This window comes from Geotrypetes seraphini, chromosome 3, assembly GCF_902459505.1.
Source record: "Geotrypetes seraphini chromosome 3, aGeoSer1.1, whole genome shotgun sequence".
In the NCBI taxonomy this organism is placed as follows: domain Eukaryota; kingdom Metazoa; phylum Chordata; class Amphibia; order Gymnophiona; family Dermophiidae; genus Geotrypetes; species Geotrypetes seraphini.
The window spans coordinates 73,449,354-73,469,986 of record NC_047086.1 but is presented as its reverse complement, the minus strand read 5'-3'; the positions used below and the strand labels follow the sequence as shown (position 1 = coordinate 73,469,986).

At 42.2% G+C, this 20,633-nt stretch overlaps 1 protein-coding gene across 1 annotated transcript in view; it reads right to left on the bottom strand.

The window, feature by feature from the left end:
• CSMD1 (CUB and Sushi multiple domains 1) overlaps positions 1 to 20,633 on the bottom strand; it is a 2,397,241-nt gene that overhangs the window by 929,093 nt on the left and 1,447,515 nt on the right. The window contains exon 11 of the mRNA XM_033936341.1: positions 20,518 to 20,630. Coding sequence (XP_033792232.1) covers positions 20,518 to 20,630 — 113 coding nt within the window. The remainder of the gene's footprint in view (positions 1 to 20,517; positions 20,631 to 20,633) is intronic.

The following is a 20,633-nucleotide window of genomic DNA, read 5'->3' as shown; positions in this document are numbered from 1 at the left end:
ATTCTGTGTTTTAAAAGCATTTCCATCAATTTACTTATCACAGATGTCAGACAAATGGTCTGTAGTTACCTACATCTTCCTTCCATCTACTCGAGGAGAGAGACCACATCCTCCCTTCTCCAAACCTCTGGCACCACTCCCAACTCTAGAGAAGCATTGAAAAGGTCAGCAAGTGGAGCAACAAGAACTTCCCTGATTTTCTTCTGTACCCTCGGATGTATACCATCTGACCCCATCACTTTACTGTGTGAAGGTTTATAATAGTCCCAAAGCACTCAGCACTAGACATTGTAGTACATGATGTTCCAGATAGGTAATCATATTTTCCCCTTCTTGGCCTTCAGCTAACGCCAGAATGTGCACATTTTCCCCTTCTTGGCCTTCAGCTAACCCCAGAATGTGCACATTGTTCCATTGATTGTAGCTGGCTAATTCTTCTTGGTCTCAGTGCAGCAAAGTAATTGCATTTGTGTTCTGCTGTATTTGATGCTCTTTGTTCTCAAACCTAATATATTTTCCTCCAGTTTTTCAATATGTGCTGTGAGAGATTCCAGGTCTATCTTGATAGCATCAGAAGCGTTGAAATGCTGATGAAGAAATGCTTTAATTTTTTTGATGCTCCTCCCATAAGAGCTTCTGAAGCCCCCACACTGCTCTTTATGCGATCCAGCTTTCTCTAGAGCAGTGGTCTCCAACCTGTTTCATATAAAGGGCTGTGGGATGAATATGAGAAAGCTCTGAGGGCCACCAAAAGACTTCAACCTTACAATTTTGCAAACCGCTTTGACCTGCTTGTTCAGACTGGATACTAAACATTAAAAAAATTAATTCTAAAATTGATTCTACAACAAGGATTCAAGGATATATTTTAAAAGCTCATTTTATTTTGGATTATCAGCAGTAGCAAATTTCCAAAATGAGACACCTGAGTGACACACTTAAGAGACAATGTTCCCTCTAAGCTGAGCGCATGAGCGATCGCTCACTATTTTCATTGGCGTCGCTCATAATTTTTCTCGTGTCACTCAGTAAAATATGTGGAGCGGTTTCTAAAACTGCACTATAACAATCTTGCGCAATAAAAGTTCTAGTCACAGCAACTTACTCGGTAGTCATTATATTGAATTAAATTACTTTAAATATCAAAGAATTCATTATTTTTAAATAATTCATGGCCATGTCTAAGCAGCGAGCTGAGGAAAGTTTATGTAAGACAGGCAAGAAGAGGTGCTTGGGTTTTAAAACAGAGTGGTTGACTGAATGCTATGTTGAAACGGATTTACCGCATGGCACCGCACAGCACGTGCTACTTGGGGAAATTTTTTATTACTCAGAAACTGATGGTGTTCAGTGCAAAATTTGCATGAAAGTGGAATACAATAGTGACTGGACATCAGGAAAAACGTGGACCGATTGGAAAGTTGATCATTTAAAACGGCATTTGAGCCAAAAATCGCACATTGAAGCAGTCACGAAATTGAAAAACAAAAGCAGAAGTTTGTTGAAAAACATGCTGACAGAATCGAAAGAAGATCGTGAAAACAGAAAAGAATTAGTTAATTGGCAACAAGCGACTCCTAATGAGGTAAAGATACTCATTGATAACGTTTTACTTGCTGTTAAAATAAATTCTTCAATGCTATCGGTGCAGGCAATTCATGACCATGTTGTGAAATATATAAAGATACCAGAAAGCTGGCGAAGCAAAAACTATGCTTTTGAATTTATTGAGTGCATAAATTCAACCATTAGGTCGGAAATATTATTGGACATTAAAAATGCAGCTTACCATACCTTGATCGTGGACGAATCAACTGATATCTCAGTTTCCAAAATGTTAGTTCTGTACATGAAATTTAGAAATGCCAATAATTCAGTCCATAAAACTGTATTCGCTGGAATTGTTAAATTAATAGCTTGTCAATTCTTGGAGCCATTCAGAAATTTTATGCAGACAACGAATTAGATTTGAACAAGATGGTTATGTTTACCTCTGATGGAGCCTCAGTTATGCTAGGCAAGCAGAGAGGGGTAGCAGCATTTCTTCGTCAGTTAATTCTAAATTTGTCTGAACAACACTGTGTGGCACTCACAGAGGATTTGGGAATAGATGATGCATGGAAAGATATACCATTGATGAAGGAGATAGAAACTCTACTGAGAACTGTTTACACAATTTTCTGCAGATCATCTATCAAGAAGGATAAATTTGAGGCCTTGGCCAAAGCTGCTGAAGCAGAAGTGATTGCATTCAGACCACTCAACAAAGTTCGGTGGTTATTCAGGCATTTTGCTGTCAATGCTTTGGTTTTGAACTATGATATTTTAGTGGAATACTGTAGAAAACAGGTTGATGAGAATAATGACCCAGTCCATAAATACTGCCTAGAGAAACTACAGAATCCATGTTGCAATTATAATATTGAATGATGTATTATCAGAATTAAGCGACTTGTGTAAACTTTTTCAAAGAAGTTTGCTGTCTACTGTGGAAGCCTTTCAGTTTGCAAAGGCAAAAATAAAGAGACTCAGATCACAGTATCTTGGAGAGAAACCTCACTACACCGAAAATGCCAGCCATTTGCTTTCGTCATTTCAGCACCCAGTGAACACAAAGTCAATAATTAAGTTCATTCAGCAGACATGTGAACATTTGGATAATAGATTTCCAGATGAGGAATTACAAGATTGGGCAATATTTGACAAAGAATGTTTTTCAACAGCTGTGAACTTAGAGGATTATCATTTGGTCTAGAGCAGATGAAGAGGCTTGGAAACCGATACCATGTTCTTCTGGAAAAAGACAACGAAGCATTCCAGGAAGAACTTTGTAAGCAGTTTCAATAATTTAAATTGATTGTTAATGAGAAATTGCAAACTGGAGCAGTTAAGACATTTGCAGATCTAGTTGCATTCACAAAACAGCAGGATCAACTTCAAGACTTATTTTTGCTTCTGGATATCTGCGGTACATTCCAGGCTTCAAGTGCTGACTGTGAAAGAGGATTCAGTTTGATGAACAACATAAAGACAAAAGACAGAAATAGACTAGATGTTGAGCATCTGGACAATTTAATGAGAATAAAGCTCTTTTTAAATTCTGGACAAACTGTAAATCAGGGGTGCCCACACTTTTTGGGCTGGCGAGCTACTTTTAAAATGACCAAATCAAAATGATCTACCAACAATAAAATTAAAAAAAAACACAACGCACACTGTACGCATAGAAAATGTTAATTATCATTCCTATTCCAGGGTTTTTCAAAGAGGTCAAAGCAGATGACTCTATGCACTATCACCTCAGTAACAACCATACAAAAATAGACAAATATACCCCCCTCCCTTTTTACTAAACCACGTTAGCAGTTTTTAGAGCGCAGGGAGCTGCGCTGAATGCCCAGCGCTGCTCTCGACGCTCATAGGCTCCCTGCGCTAAAAAACTCTATTGCGGTTTAGTAAAAGGGGACCTTAGTGTAAAATATAGGCAGCAGATATAAATTCAGACACATTTTGATCACTAAATTTAAAATAAAATCATTTTTCCTACCTTGTCTGGTTATTTCATGAGTCTCTGGTTGCACTTTCTTCTTCTGACTGTGCATCCAATCTTTCTTCCCTTCTTTTAACCTGTATGCTTCCTCTCCTCCAGACCTTGTTCCCTCCCCCAACTTTTCCTTCCTCTCTCCCTGCCCTTTCTTTCTCTCTGCCTCTCTTTCTTTTTTTTCTGTTTCTCTTCTTTCCTTCTGTCTCCCTACCTGCCCTTTTTCTTTCTTTCTCCCTGCCCTCCCCCAAGCCACTGCCATCGGGGACCAGGACCCAAACCGCCACCAATAACAGGCCCGAAAGCCGACGCCGCCCCAAGCTCTCCCTGCTTCGGCCGACCAGCATTCCTCTCCCCGACGTCATTCTGCCGTCGGGGAGAGGAAGGCTGATTGGCCCAAGATCTTGATCGACCTATTGGGGGAAATGCTGCCGGGTCCTGCCTTCGCAGAAACAGAAAGTAGGCAGGACCCGGCAGCAAGAAGAGCAAATGCTTCAGTAACCTGTCTCCCGCCTTAGCCCATAGCGAACGCTTGCTTCAGGGCTCTCAACATGTGCGTGCGGCTTCCCTTCTCCCTCCCCCCCCCCGGACATAACTTCCGGTTTTGGAGGGAAGAGAAGGGAAGCCGGCACGCACACGTTAGAGCCACGGAGCATAAGTTCGCTACGGGCTGAAATCTCCAAGCCGGGTTTTTTTTGGGTTTTTTTTAATGTTCAGCAGCGGCGGCAGCAGCAGATGACAGCTGGGCGGACTGCCCAGCTAAAAGGCCCTAGAGAGAACACTGGAGAGGAAGGCTGATTGGCCCGGTAGATCAGGATGGCAACACGAGTTTATCACGGAGCCCGGGATGGGCTCCGCGATCGACTCGCGTTGCCTTCCTGAGCTACTGGTCGATCGCGATCGACGTGTTGGGCACCCCTGCTGTAAATGCTGAAAAGGTCTACAATGTTTGGAAAACTGAAAAGAATCGAAGAGAATATTTGTGAAGATTGAAGAACTGATGATATTACGTAATTAAAAAAAACTTTAAGTAAATTGTTATTCTTCTAAGTTTGAGTATTTAACCCTCCCACAATCTCACGGGCACTCGTCCTCCGCGCCTGCTCATAAATTTGTGGAGTATGTAACTTGTCGTTCATGCATATATATTTTTTTCCACACACCTCATCAATCCTTAGAGGGAACATTGTTAAGAGATTATTTGCAGTTACTGTATCAAGTGGGCAAGATTGAAATTAATGCATTTATAAGATTTAAAGAGTATTTTTGCATCTATTCAAGGACCGCAATAGAGGACTTAAGGGGCTGCATGTGGCCCTTGGGCCGCACATCGGAGGCCACTGCTCTACAGTCTGGGGATAGCTTTATGGTGCTTGGCACTGGGCATACCTACTCTCTCTGCCACAAAATATGAGCCCTCGGTAAAAAAAAAAAATTATTTACTATTACTAATCATTTGTATACTGCTATTATATGTATACAGTGCTGTACACCTTATATGCAGATAATTTCTCTATCCCTAGTGAGCTCACAATCTAAGGGTTTGTTTTTGTACCTGGGGCAATGGAGGGTTAAGCGACTAGCTCAGGGTCACAGAGCTGGAGTGGAAATCAAACCCAGTTTCCAGATCTCAATCTACTACACCAACTATTAGGCTATATGCAGATGCCAAAACTACTGTACCATGGGCATCTGAGTGCACCTCACAGAAGTGTTTTTTAACCTGCAATAAGCACACATTAGTGCTTATCACAGCTTATTAAAATACCCCCTGAGATAACTTTATCCATGACATTCTGTTTGTCTGTCTTGGCTGTTTAGATTGTAAGGGATTTCTATTCCGCCATTACCTTGCAGTTCAAGGCGGATTACAAAATAATTATCCAAGATGTATTACAACAAGAACTTACAAATAAAAAAAATTTTAAAAAAATTGATCATTTTCAAAAAGAGTAAGAAATGGGTAAGGTTATTTGGGGTAGTTGGCTTTAGTGAGAGGTGGAGTTTGAGACTTGCGGTATTATTTCTTTTTTCAGAGTTTTCTTGAAGAGTATGGTCTTTATTTCTTTTCTAAAAGTCTTGTAGTCGAGGGATGCCGTCAGTAGATTGGCGATTTGGTTGTCTAGTTTGGCTGCTTGAGTGGCCAAGAGGCCATCATATAGTTTTTTCCGCTTGACCTCCTTAATTGGGAGGTATGAGAATGGGGTGTGAGTTTTCCTATGTCTGGTTGCAGTGTTGTGGATGAGGCGGTTATTCAGGTAGTTTGGACTGTCTCCATATAAAGTCTTAAATAGTAGGCAGTAGAATTTAAATTGTATTCTTGCTGGGATTGGAAGCCAGTGCGATTGGAGATATGCTTCTGTAATGTGATCATGTTTCTTTAATGAGTAGATGAGTCTTAGTGCTGTGTTTTGGATAGTTTGTAGTTGTTTTGTTATGGTTGTAGGGCATGGGAGGTAGAGGATATTACAGTAGTCAAGTAGGCCTAGTATTAAGGACTGAACTATGAGCTGGAATTGAGTTTTCTCGAAGAATTTCCGAACTTGTCTTAAGTTTCTCATGACTAAGAATGACTTTTGTATTGTTTTATTGATTTGCGGTTGCATGGTGCAGCATCTGTCGATAGTTATTCCTAGCAGTTTTAGGGTGGTTTGTATGGGGTAGTTGATTGCGTTGATTTCAATGTTGGTTATGGTTGGTATTTTGTTGTTTTCTAGGAGGATGAATTTTGTTTTATCTGGGTTCAATTTCAGTTTGTGATCTTTCATCCAGGTTGCTATTGATTTTAGTGTTTGGTATATTGTGTTCGTCATGGAGAGTTCAGGTTGATCGAAGGGTATGAGAATGGTAATGTCATCGGCATAGCTGTAGGAGGTTATGCCTTGTTTGTCCAGGTGAGAGTTGAGGGAGGCTGTATAGAAATTGAAGAGAGTCGGGGATAGAGGGGATCCTTGGGGAACTCCGCAGGGGTTTGACTAAGGTTCAGATTTTTGTTTGTCTGATTTTACTCTATAGGTTCTTGATTTAAGGAATCCTTCAAACCATGTGCATACTTTATCTGTGATACCTTTTGTATCCAGGATTTGTAGTAGAATGTTATGGTCCACCAAGTCGAATGCAGCTGTAAGATCTAGTTGTATGAGCATCATACGCAAACGCAATCATACGCAAACGCATACGCAAACGCAATCAAATATCCCATCCAAACCACCATAAAACTACTTGGCATGACCATAGACAGATGCTGCACTATGCAACCGCAAATAAATAAAACAATTCAGAAATCATTCGCAATCATGAGAAACCTGAGACAAGTCCGAAAATTCTTTGAAAGAACACAATTTCAACTTATAGTACAATCTCTAATACTGGGTATATTGGACTACTGCAACATCCTCTTCCTTCCTTGCCCTGCAACTACGATTAGACAACTCCAGACAATCCAAAATACAGCTTTGAGACTCATCTACTCATTGAAAAAACATGACCACATTACGGATGCCTTCATCAACTCACACTGGCTTCCAATCCAAGAAAGAATCCAATTCAAATTCTACTGCATATTATTTAAAACCCTACACGGAGACAGCCCATCATACTTGAACAATCGCCTCATCCAAGCTCCCACTACCAGACACAGAAAAACGCACTCCCCATTCATACCCCCCCAATCAAGGAAGTAAAAAGAACAAGACTACACGACGGCCTACTAGCCACTCAAGCCGCAAGACTGGACAACCAAATCTCCAACCTTCTGATGACCACCCCAGACTATAGGACATTCAGAAAGGAAATAAAGACCACACTTTTCAAGAAATTCCTGAAGCAGCAATAACATCACGACCTCTTAGTAACACTAAAACTGACGCTCGATCTACCCATTACTGCACTAATTAATAACAAAAGAACCTCCACTTTGACCACCTATCAACTCTACTACAAACCACCTCACCCTCAACAACCCGCTAAATGTCTATAAGATCTACAACCTACCTCTCTAGCTAATCATTGTAACTCTGTTTTTAAATTAACCTTTTGTAATCCGCCTTGAACCGCAAGGTAATGGCGGAATAGAAATCCCTAATGTAATGTAATGTAATGTAATGTAATTTTTTTTCCTGTGCTGAGATGTTGTCTGGCTGTGTCCAAGAGAGATCCTAGTAGTGTTTCCCTGCTGAAGTTGTTTCTGAAGCCGGATTGTGTGGGATGGAGTATGTTATGGTTTTCTAGGTAATTGGAGAGGAATTTGGCAACTAGTCCTTCTATTATTTTGACGTAGAGTGGAATAGAGGCAATGGGTCTGTAGTTGGCTGTTTGGTCTATCGGTCTTTTGGGGTCTTTGAGGATCGGGGTGATGATGATTTTGCTGAGGTTGGTAGGGTAGTGGCCGTTTATTAGCGAGATTTGTATCCAGTTTAGAAGAAGAGCGCAGAATTTTTTGCTGGATGTTTTTAGGAGATATGGTGGACAGTTGTTGAGGTCACAGGATGCATGGCTGTATTTTTTGTAGTATTTGTTGAATTCAGGCCATTGTATGTTGGGGAATTGAGACCATATTCTATCTGCTGCAGTAGAATCTCTATCTATGGGGAGAATTGTGAATTCATTAGGATGGGTAGAGGTGTCATTGAGGGTAGCTCTTGCATTGGTAATTTTATTTTGGAAGTGTTCTGCTAATAGAGTGGCTGGGGGGGTAGTATTGTTAGTGGTCAGGTAGGGTTTGGTGTCGGTTAGGGTTTTTATAATTTGGAATAGTTTTTTGGTGTCTTGGGTTTCAGTGCCTATTAGGTTGGTGTAGTGTGCTTTTCTCTTGTCTTTTAATTGTGATTTGTATTGTTTGTTGATTTTTTTCCAGGCGGATTTTGTATGATCCGAGTTTGATTTTCTCCATTTTCTCTCTGCCAGTACAAAAGGGTTTTGGGGGTGTATAGGGGAGTGAACATGTTTCAATATCAATGCAGTGATTACAGGGGATTATGGGCATGGGTCCTCCTCTCCATGGGTCCCTAACCCATCCCCAAGATGGCTTAAAACACCTCTGTGCAACATGACTAGGCTTTCCTATGCCAGGCTGCCAGGTGATGATGTTCTGTAGGTACAATTTTCAAGTTGTGATTAAATTTTTATAGGGGGGGGGGTCGGTGATCACTGGGGTAGTGTGTGTGGGTCTGTAGTTTGTGTCTGCAGTGCTCATCTGGTGACTTTAGGTGGGTTTTTGTGACTTAGACCATGTTTTAAATGGTCTAAGTCACAACGTCCAAGTTCCGTCGATCCTGTACTGTATAACTTTCGGTTATATATGCAGTACGACTAAGTCTAAGCCTGCCCAAATCCCGCCCTCGACATTCCTCCTGAAACGCCCTGTTCAGCTATGGTCATTCAGCAGCACTGTGAAGGCCTAGGTCATTTTTAAATACGTCCAAAACCCGGTTTTATTATTGGCACTTGGACGTTTTTGACTGATGATCGCCAAGTGCCGACTTAGGCCGGTTTTTGGACGTTTTTCTCTTTCAATTATGAGCCCCATAGCATTTAGTGTGCTAATCTTTAGCACACTCTAAATCAATTAGCGCACACTAAATTGGTTAGCATGCGCTAAATTGTTAGCGCACCTTAGTAAATGGCCCCCTTAATTTGGTTATGTTATATGTTTGTAAGTCATTTTATTATGCACTGTGGCCCAGATTCTCTAAAAGTGCGTCCCGATTTTAGGCAGCTGTAGGCGTCCTACAGCTGTCTAATCAGCCAATCAGGATGCACGTTTTTTTTAAAAAAATGCTCCCCAGGCAGGCCGCCTATATTGAAGGCGAGGCCCGCAAGACACATAGGCCCTGATTCTGTATAGGACGCCCGGGAGAGGCGTCCTATTCAGAATCGGCCTAAACTAAACCCCGATTCTGTAACCGGTGTCCATGTTACAGACGCGGGTTAGAGAATCGGGTTAGATTAGACACGGCCCGCTACACTTATCGCGGCAAGGGATCTCTCTGCCGCTATAAGTATAGCGGGCCGTGGCCCCCTGACTGATCACTGGCAGGAGGGTGCCCAAACCCTCCTGCCCGAAGACGCACCCCCCCTCCCCGACACTACCGACCGCCCCCCCCGACACTACCGATCGCCCCCCCCGACAATATCGGTCGCTGGCAGGAGGGTGCCCAATCCCTCCTGCCCGAAGACGCCACCCCCCCAGCGCTAACAACCCCCACTCCACCAAACCTGTTCTTACAGATGGGTCTTACACATCGAGCAAGCAGGCACGCCTCGTCGAAATGAGGTGGGCCCGCCCCTTCCCGGCCCATCCCACTGAAGCCTAAGGCCTGATTGGCCCAGGCTCTAGAAGCCTGGACCAATCAGGCCTTAGGAATAGTGGGTCCGCCCATCCCTACTAAGTCTAAGGTCTGATTGGCTTCGGCGGGATGGGCAGGGAAGGGGCGGGCCCGCCTCATTTCGACGAGGCGTGCCTGCTTGCTCGACGTGCAAGACCCATCTGTAAGAACAGGTTTGGTGGAGTGGGGGTTGTTAGCGCCGGGGGGGGGGGTGTGCGTCTTCAGGCAGGAGAGATTGGGCACCCTCCTGCCAGCGACCGATATTGTCGGGGGGGGATCAGTAATGTCGGGGGGGGGGCGGTCAGTAGTGTCGGGGAGGGGGGTGCGTCTTCGGGCAGGAGGGTTTGGGCACCCTCCTGCCAGTGATCGGTCAGGGGCCACGGCCCGCTATACTTATAGCGGCAGAGAGATCCCTTGCCGCGATAAGTATAGCGGCCGCGTTTACTTACAATGTAGACCAGCATTTTGCTGGCCTACATTTTTAAGCTTCTCATCTACTAGGGAGACGCGTAGGGCCGCCTAGGTTCAGCCTAAGGCCCACCTAAGGCCCTTAGACGAGCTTAGGCATCTTGCGGGTCTCCCTAGGCTCCCGGAGGCGCCTTCAGGCCTGCCTGGGGAGCATTTTTTTTAAAAAAACGTGCATCCCGATTGGTTGATTAGACAGCTGTAGGACGCCTACAGCTGCCTAAAATCGGGACGCACTTTTAGAGAATCTGGGCCTTTATGTTATGCTGTTACCCGCCTATAATTATAGGATATGCAGGTTAGAAAAATTTTCATACATGAATAGATGCTATTTATAGAATCATGCCTAGCGGTGCCTAAGCAGTCTTAGGTTCCAGAAGGCATTGAAATTTTAGCTGCTCTCTCAATTTATGCCTGGCACGATTTAGAGGAAGCTTTTTAAAACCCAGACAAACCCCCTCTTTTACTAAGGTGCGCTAACCGATTACCACGCGATAAACCCTAACGCGTCCATAGACTAACATGCACGCATTAGCGTTTAGCGCACCTTAGTAAAAGAGGGCCAAAGTGCTGGGTTTTGAAAATCCGTCCTCGAAAAGGAGGACATGTCCGTGGAAATCCGGACGTCTGGTAACCCTACCCTAAGCTTGCTTAAATTGAAATTTAGGCCCTCTTTTACAAAAGGTGTGCTAAGCATTTTAGCGCAGATCTAGCGTGCACTAAATCAACGTGTATGCTAACCGCTAATGCGTCCATAGGATAACATGCACGTGCTAGTGATTAGCGTGTATTTAGCGCGCGCTAAAAAGCTTAGCGCACCTTTGTAATAGAGGGGGATAGTCTTCATCTCCACCACATCCAGTGGGAGGTCGTTCCATAAATCCACCACCCTGTGAAAAAGTACGAGTATTTCCAAGAGTTACTCGTGAGTCTGTTCTCATTCACCTTCATCCTATGCCCGATTATTCCAGAGTGTCCTTTCAATTGAAATAGATTTGCCTGCTATATATTTATGCCACAGAGGTAGTAAAATGTCTCTATCGCATCTCCCCTTTCCTACCTTTCTTCTAATTGGTATATAAGATAAGACTATCTCCTTTTAACACTATGCATAAGATGTGGAAATAAAAAAACAATTCTCTGTAGAATGAGCCAATGTGCTGGCATACAAGTCATATTTTTCTTTTTTAAAATAACCTTTGCTACAATATCTGTCAGAGACACAGGGCCATGTTGCCATAGTGAAGATGGTACTGCTAAAAATCAAGAAGTAAACATCAGTAGCTGCCTCTTGTTCTTAATGTGAACTAAATAACCGAAGAAGGAAATGGCCATTATTCCTGCTTGATCAAAAGGACATCACATTAATACCTGCAGTGATTTCTTATGAAGCAGTTCATTGTAGGGGAAAGATTCAATTTGAAACAATATTAGATCTCCACAAAAGTAGTGCTAAAGGCAATTTTAAATCTTAGATTTAAAATCCAAAGATCCAAAGTACTAATAATTATGTTTTCTCTTTTTTTTTTTTTTTTTTCCATTAATACAGAGTTGGCCTTTCATGGTAGAGAAATGTTATAAAAGGCTTATCTCATAGAAACACAGAAAAATGATGGCAGATAAAGGTCAAATGACCCATCCAGTCTGCCCAGCCACAGTAACCATTATCTCTTCCTCTCTCTGAGAGATCCCACGTGCCTATCCCATGATTTCATGAATTCAGACAGTCTCTGTCCCCATCACATCTTCTGGGACACTGTTCTATGCATCAACCACCCTTTCTCTAAAAAAGTATTTCCTTAGATTACTCCTGAGCCTATCACCTCTTAACCTTATCTTATGCACTCTCATTCTAGATGAAAAAGACTCAACTCATATTCATTCCATCAACCTCAATATTGTGACACACCCACTGCCAGCCCTGGCTTTGTCTCAGGGGAAAATAGGAACAAAATACAGTCCCTGGTCAGAAGAGCTGACCAAGTTTAGAGTTCTTTTATTGGCTTACTACCTCTCAAACATTGAGGCAGAGCAGGAAAGGTATGAGCTTAGGGTCACCCAGCAAAATGTACCATTCCAGTGTAAGTATTCTAAAAATCCTGTTAGGTTTTTACCAGAGAAATGGGAGCATGGCCCTTTAGGAAATCCACAGCACAGGCAGCTCAAGAGAAGCCAGGCTCAGCTTCATCCCCCTTCCCAGGAGAGAAGAGTGGAACTATGACACGCTTAGAGATAGACTTTGGTTAGACCACATTTAGAATATTGTACACAATTCTGGACGCCACACCTTCAAAAAGATATAAAAAGGATGGAGGAGGTCCAGAGGAAGGCTACTAAAATGGTGTGTGGTCTTCATCATAAGGTGTATGGGGAGAGACTTAAAGATCTCAATCTGTATACTTTGGAGGAAAAGCAGGAGAGGGGAGATTTGATAGACATTTAAATACCTATGTAATGTAAATGCGCATGAGTTGAGCCTCTTTTATTTGAAAGGAAACTCTGCAATGAGAGGACATAGGATGAAGTTAAGAGGTGATAGACTCCGGAGTAATCTAAGGAAATACTTTTTACAGAAAGAGTAGTAAATGCATGGAACAGTCTCTCAGAAGAGGTGGTGGAGACAGACACTGTGTCTGAATTCAAAAGGGCCTTGAATAGGCACTTGGGATCTCTCAGAGAGAAAGAAAGATATAATGGTTACTGTGGATGGGCAGACTTGATAGGCCATTTGGCCTTTATCTGCCATCATGTTTCTATGTTTCTATAAAGCTTTGAGTCAATTGCAGGAAGAGAGGCAGGACGCTGAAAGGAGGAGTCATTCCCTTCAGCCATGCAATGGCGAGGATATTGAGAAAGCTGAGGAGGAGCCAATGTTGTTGCCAGCCACAAGGAGTCTACTTGCGGAAGAGGTTATGGACACTTCTGGCCTGTTAATGGAGTTAACACCCTCTCAGGAGTGTATGGAGATTGGTCCCTGAGCTAAAGAGGAAAAGATATTTGCTTCTCTAAAAATAAGAATGGAGTTCTTGTTTGCCTACTACCTGAAGTAGAAACCAGGTAGTAGGCAAAGTCAGGAAAGAAGTCTTTGCGTTAGGCTGTGATTCTTTTGCCCAGAAGCTGTATTATTAATGTGACCATTTATTTTTTTCATCAAAAGGGAACATCCATTAATTGTCAGTCCCGCCCCCAATCCCACCCTAGCCCTGCCCCAACCCTGACCTAGCCCCACCCCCCAATCCCACCTCTAATTTTTTCCATTCATTTTTCATGTACACATAATATCTTCATATTAATTCATAATGGTAACCTTAAAATAAAAAAAAAAAACTACCAAAGCACACTATACGCAGAGAAAATGTTAATTATCATTTATATTTGGGGGTTTCAAAGATGTCAAGGTAAATGACTTTATAGTATTATCACAGCTTTGAACCAATTAAAAACTTAACCATTTATAATTGTGGAAAATCTATTAATTAAAATATATTCGTGAAGTGCTCAGACCAAGAAACCCATATGATAGTGATGTCACTACAATGAGGTTTACTAGGGGACCATCATCGCCTTCACAAGTCCCCTACCCTCCCTATATACTAAAACCTAAAACCTGACTAGTAGGTCTAACCTACTTATGATACTTATCTCTATTAGGGAGCAATTAAAGATGTTGACTCTCATTGGTAACTTGTTAAAATTAAAGTGCAAGTGCTTCAATAAAGTCCTGAAAGATTTTTCTTTTCTGTGTAGATTCCCGTCCCCCCGACCTGGATTTCGTCTCTTCGTCAGGGAGGGACACTAAGAAAAAATCAAACAGATAGTGTATGTCAGCTTAGTTTAACAAATTAAATAATGGTGACTTTGAAATCTAAACACTAATCAATTCCTAAAAAGCCCTATGTTCAAGTTTTTATAAACTTCTTAAATTCTATTATTACCTCGTAAAGGCTCGCTGAGTTCAGGAACAATCAAAGTGGATGGGCCGTCTGAACCTCTCAACTAAATACGCGCTATTTATATTAACTAACCGGAACTAGTAATTAACCCGACAGCCGGAAGTGAACACAACATTGAATAATGATTTTTGAGAACTATAATGCTAGCCATTCAATATCTAAATTTAAACCATTTGGTTCCAGAGTATGCCAGTTGTATATCAGACGCTGTTCTTTTTGTATCAAAAATCTAGATATATCCCCCTCATTTTTACGTGTTTGAATTAAGACTGTATATTTCAAATCTTTGAGTGCATTTGACTGTTCGGTCCAATGAGAAACCAGGGGGGCAGTGATCCGGTTTGTTCTAATGTTACTAAGATGTTCTGTGATTCGTGTTTTTATTTTGCGGATCGTTTGGCCGATGTATACTTTTTTACATGGGCATTGTATTTAATATACTACTCCCCTGGAGTCGCAGTTGGTCCCAGTATTGAGAAAGAATTGTCGTGTTCCTGAAGGAGGAATATCTACATAATTAGCGTCTAGTATATGAAGGCGATGATGGTCCCCTAGTAAACCTCATTGTAGTGACATCACTATCATATGGGTTTCTTGGTCTGAGCACTTCACGAATATATTTTAATTAATAGATTTTCCACAATTATAAATGGTTAAGTTTTTAATTGGTTCAAAGCTGTGATTATATGACTATATAGCAATTATCGTCACAGAGTACAAAAATTTATCTCTCTAATTTGTAGTTAAATTAAAATAAGGTAAATGATTTTAAAATATGCAATGTCACCTCAGTAACTATAGAAAAATAGACAAATATAGTGCAAAATATAGACAGCAGATATTAATTCTCAAAACTCACACGTTTTGATCACTAAATTGAAAATAAAATCATTTTTCCTACCTTTGCTGTTTGGTGATTTCATGAGTCTCTGGTTGTGTTCCCTTCTGACTGTATATCCTTTCTTTCATTTCTTTCTTTCTGCACTCAAGCTCAACAATTGTCCCTTTCTATTCCCTCCCTCCTTCCTTCCCATGTCCATAGTGCCCCAAGTGCCTGTCCTGTGTCCTTAGTGCCCCCAGTGTCTCTGTCCTGTGTCCTTAGTGCCCCAGTGCCTCCTTCCCATGTCCATAGTGCCCCCAGTGCCTCTGTCCTGTGTCCTTAGTGCCCCCAGTGCCTCCTTCCCATGTCCATAGTGCCCCCAGTGCCTCTGTCCTGTATATGAAGGCGATGATGGTCCCCTAGTAAACCTCATTGTAGTGACATCACTATCATATGGGTTTCTTGGTCTGAGCACTTCACGAATATATTTTAATTAATAGATTTTCCACAATTATAAATGGTTAAGTTTTTAATTGGTTCAAAGCTGTGATTATATGACTATATAGCAATTATCGTCACAGAGTACAAAAATTTATCTCTCTAATTTGTAGTTAAATTAAAATAAGGTAAATGATTTTAAAATATGCAATGTCACCTCAGTAACTATAGAAAAATAGACAAATATAGTGCAAAATATAGACAGCAGATATTAATTCTCAAAACTCACACGTTTTGATCACTAAATTGAAAATAAAATCATTTTTCCTACCTTTGCTGTTTGGTGATTTCATGAGTCTCTGGTTGTGTTCCCTTCTGACTGTATATCCTTTCTTTCATTTCTTTCTTTCTGCACTCAAGCTCAACAATTGTCCCTTTCTATTCCCTCCCTCCTTCCTTCCCATGTCCATAGTGCCCCAAGTGCCTGTCCTGTGTCCTTAGTGCCCCCAGTGTCTCTGTCCTGTGTCCTTAGTGCCCCCAGTGCCTCCTTCCCATGTCCATAGTGCCCCTAGTGCCTCTGTCCTGTGTCCTTAATGCCCCCAGTGCCTCCTTCCCATGTCCATAGTGCCCCCAATGCCTCCTTCTCATGTCCATAGTGTCCCCAGTGCCTGTCCTGTGTCCTTAGTGCCCCCAGTGCCTCCTTCCCATGTCCATAGTGACCCCAGTGCCTCTGTCCTGTGTCCTTAGTGCCCCCAGTGCCTCCTTCCCATGTCCATACTGCCCCAGTGCCTCCTTCCCATGTCCATAATGCCCCCAATGCCTCCTTCCCATGTCCATAGTGCCCCCAGTGCCTCTGTCCTGTGTCCTTAGTGCCCCCAGTGCCTCCTTCCCATGTCCATACTGCCCCAGTGCCTTCTTCCCATGTCCATAGTGCCCCCAATGCCTCCTTCCCATGTCCATAGTGCCTCCAGTGCCTGTCCTGTGTTCTTAGTGCCTCCAGTGCTTCCTTCCCATATCCCTAGTGCCCCCAGTGCCTCCTTCCCATGTCCATAGTGCCTCTGTCCTATGTCCTTAGTGCCCCCAATGCCTCCTTCCCATGTCCCTAGTGCCCTCAGTGCCTCCTTCCCATGTCCATAGTGCCCCCAGTGCCTGTCCTGTGATCTTAGTGCCCCCAGTGCCTCCTTCTCATGTCCACAGTGTCTCTGTCCTATGTCCCTAGTGCCTCCTTCCTATGTCTTCCCTTGCCTTTGTCCCTCCCCCGAAGCCAGCCTGCCTGCCTACCTCCTTCCCTCCCTCCAGTGCCTGATTTAACCCCCCCTCCACCCCGCGGATTCAAACCCTCCACCCGCCTGTCTGTCCGTCCATGTATCGTCGCTGCCTGCCAGTCTGCCTCCCTGAGTGCCGATTCAAACCCTGGGCCGCTGCCGCTGTTTCTTGCCTTCTTCCCGACATCAATTTTGACGTCGGAGAGGAAGTTCGGGCCAGCTAGGCAGCGATTGGCTGACCCGGAACTTCCTCTCCGAAGGCAAGAAGCAGCAGCGGTGGCCCAGGTTTTGAATCAGCGTGGCAGGGAGGGAAAGTGATTGCCCGTCCCAGTGTCACCATGCACAGCTTCGGGCCGCTGTCCCTAAAAAGGGGACATTTCGGTGTCCCGAAGCGGTGGGTCGGGACAACGGGACAGTCGGTCTGAAAACGGGATGAATGGTCACCTTATGTATTATCGGGGCTGTGCTGGTAGGATGGGAAAACCCTCATTAGGATAAGTTTGCACTGAGTAACCTGCTGTGCAATGTTTTGTTTAAAGGTTATATGCAACTGATAAGCTCCTTAAGCAAGCGAAGCAGAACAAACGCTCAGAAGTCGGTGCTAGGAAGTCAAGCCATTGGCAAAAATAACACTGTGGCCCAGGCTTGCTTTAGTACATATTGCAAGGACCTTGTATATTTACTATATGAGAAGGAAAGTTACAAAATCCATGTTTAAATCCATCTGCAATACAATGAACCAGTGATATAAGCCTTGGAGGTTTTGGCTGCCTACTTATTTTGTGTTCTTCCCTATGTATTTCTTTGGACTCATTTACCTTTTTTTTTGTTTTGTTTTGTTTTGCCACACATTCACACCTGGTGAAGAGGACTTTCTGAAGTACTGTAAAGTCCAGTTGTTTGTGCTAAGTGTGCTGCATGAACTGTGTGAGGGCACTGCTGAAAAGTGGTTTTTTTCTTGTTGTTGTTCAAGTTCAATTTATTTGATATACTGCAAATATAAAACCGAGGTTAAATCTCAGCAGTTTACAACATAAAATAATATCTATAAAAAATAAAAAAGGGGAGGGAAGACAGACAAAATTGGAAACATAAGGAAAGGAGAAGAAAGGGCTGGTTGCAATAAAAACAAAAGAATGGGAAAAGGGAAGGAGTGAAACATAGAAGGTAGGGGTAGAACACTAGGCATGAATGAATGAATGAATGAAGCAGTTTCTTGGCAAACCTATGGTGCACATCCAGCCTCCTGTTGGTCTACAGACACACAGGCCCTAGAAGCAGCTACAACATTTCTTTTTTTGTGTATAATTGTTGACCAGACCTTGAATGAACTCAGCAAAGTGGACACTCTGGACTTTCTCCATGGACAAGCAGGATAGCAACAGCCACACATATGGAGATTCCCAAGTTGAGGGTTGTATTTCAACCAGATAAAAGGAGGAGGGGGCCAGCTGAATTTTAAGTAGACGCCTCTTTTATTGAAACAACTGGCAAGCAATGCACATTAAAAGATTGATCAATAATACTTGATAAAAAGTGCCTTTTCTTTCGTGATTACCTGTCTGATGGAAGCTGTGCTCCTTGCGGTCCAGCCAGAGCACCAAATAAAAGCTGAGTCTTGTTTTGCGCACTAGCTGGCTTGAGAGTTCTATTTTTACCATTCCTGTAAGCCAAGCTGTCACCTAGTCTGATCCTCCCCATTTCCAGGGAGAGCCATGCCGAGCTTGAGAAGGTCATTGTTAAGTGCCGCCTGCGGACCTAGGCAGGGGCCTAGCAAGCAACAATATACACGTAAAGGACTGGCCATTTCTAAGAGCACCATAGTCCAGGACAATAAGCAATTGATGTTTTGTGCAGGGTGCACTTCTTTGTGCGTTTTTACCAACTTCCATTTTGTTGATGACAGTTCTGCTATTGTGGTTTTATAAAAAGGGGGTAGCATGGTTTTCAGCACTGGCCACTGCACTGAAAGCCACGCCGTGGTTTTGTATAAAGGGGGTAAATTGCAACAAAAATGGAGGAAAAAATAGGCTTTTTTTTTTTTTTTTTTTGTCTATGAAATAATCTTCCAGGGTACATACATTTTAGAAAATCTTTCCAGCAATTTAAAAAGTATTAAAGACCTATTTGTTTTTGTATTCTTTCCCCTGAGCATGACTACCTTGATGGGTAGTTGTTTTGTATTAGAGGTTGCTTTGTGAGGTTTTTTGTTTATTTCTGGTTGTGATTATGTATGCTTTAATGTAGGCTGCTTTGGTTTAAGCGGCATATAAATGTGGTAAATAATAGTAGCCTCCAGAAACCAGTTGTCAGGCACCATCATCTCTGCAGTACAATCTCACTATTGCTGACAGAGATTATTACAACCACTGAAACAAGTGGGTCGCTGCCGAAACCAGGTCCCATCTTTTTTATGTGAGGTACCTTTTACCATAAATTCTTAAACTAGAATAATTTTGCTGGAAGCCGTTTTTCCAACCCTATTCTTTCTGCAACCTAGTACCTTTCTCTAGGATGTTGAGGTTTCTTGGTATTACGGATATATTATATATCTATTGTTGTACCCAGAGAGTACAATATTTAAAAGATTGAACTTGTCTGTAACTCTCATCTTTGTTCAGGTAGTTGCTTAGTCAAATAGTCCACTTTCATGGATAAAAGTGCTATTTCTCAGTATGGATGTTTTTGTTCAAACCTCCAAATTGCTGGTGTGGCAAAGTAGAGGGCATAATCATCAAAGTATTGTTTACTGAAAGCTTCTATATTTCTACTAATGACTGGGGACTGGGGAGTCAATTCAGAGCAATTTCCATGAGCAGATATGTATGGCTAGAGTTTTTATTTTGAGACTCCTGTTCATAATTTACAGCATCTGTCTGGCATCTCTACAAAGCAAGCACCATGTCTCTAATCCTGGCCAGCCCAAAATATTCAAAAGATGACATTGGAAGGAGTTCCCCTTTTTGAAAAAAAAAAAGTACTTACAGGCCTGTGACTACTATAAAAATTATTGCATAGGAAATGACATTATTACTTCACTTAGGACATAAAAAAATTAATTTGTATAACATTTAGGAGACCATTTATTAAAGTTAATTAAAAAATCATCTGCTAACATGCATTAATGATCAATTAACATTTTCTGATGACTTAGTAAAATGGGCATCAAAGGAAAGTTCTGAGTGTGCTTTCTTCTGAGCAATGAATGGGGTAGGTGCCAGAAGGTTTGAGAGCCGGGAAAGGTCCATAGGAGCATTTCTTTGAATATTTAAGAGGGGGGATGCAGATATGCCAGGGATTGCCTCATTTATCTGAGGTGGGGGGCAGTCAATTCATTAGGCATGTTGGTCTACCAAGGCACCCTTCCCAAAATAACAACAAATTCTAAGGTTTATTTAAGCTTTGGTGCCTATAGGAGTTTATTGCCTTTGTTAAGATCTTAATCAGCTCCATATGAAAACTATAAGCTGAATAGCATGTATTTTGTATTTGACACTACATAAGCTTATTTTAATTAGATTGCATGACATTTTGATATCACATGCGTGTTAATACCAATTTAAGCTTGTTTTAAATTTGCCTGCATTTTCTAACATAGCTGTTTAAAACACATTAAAAAAACACTTTCATGAACAGGTTTCTTCATAGTATGTTTGTGGTAGATACATAATTGTCTATCCATTAATAAAATGAACTCCATGGGGTGTACCTTGGTATACAGCTTTGAATCCTGGTGAGCCGATGCTGTCATCAGATTGTAAATGGAGCCACATCTGGTTGCTCATGCTCACAACAAGGTCAGGAACACTAGATCCAGTGAGCCTA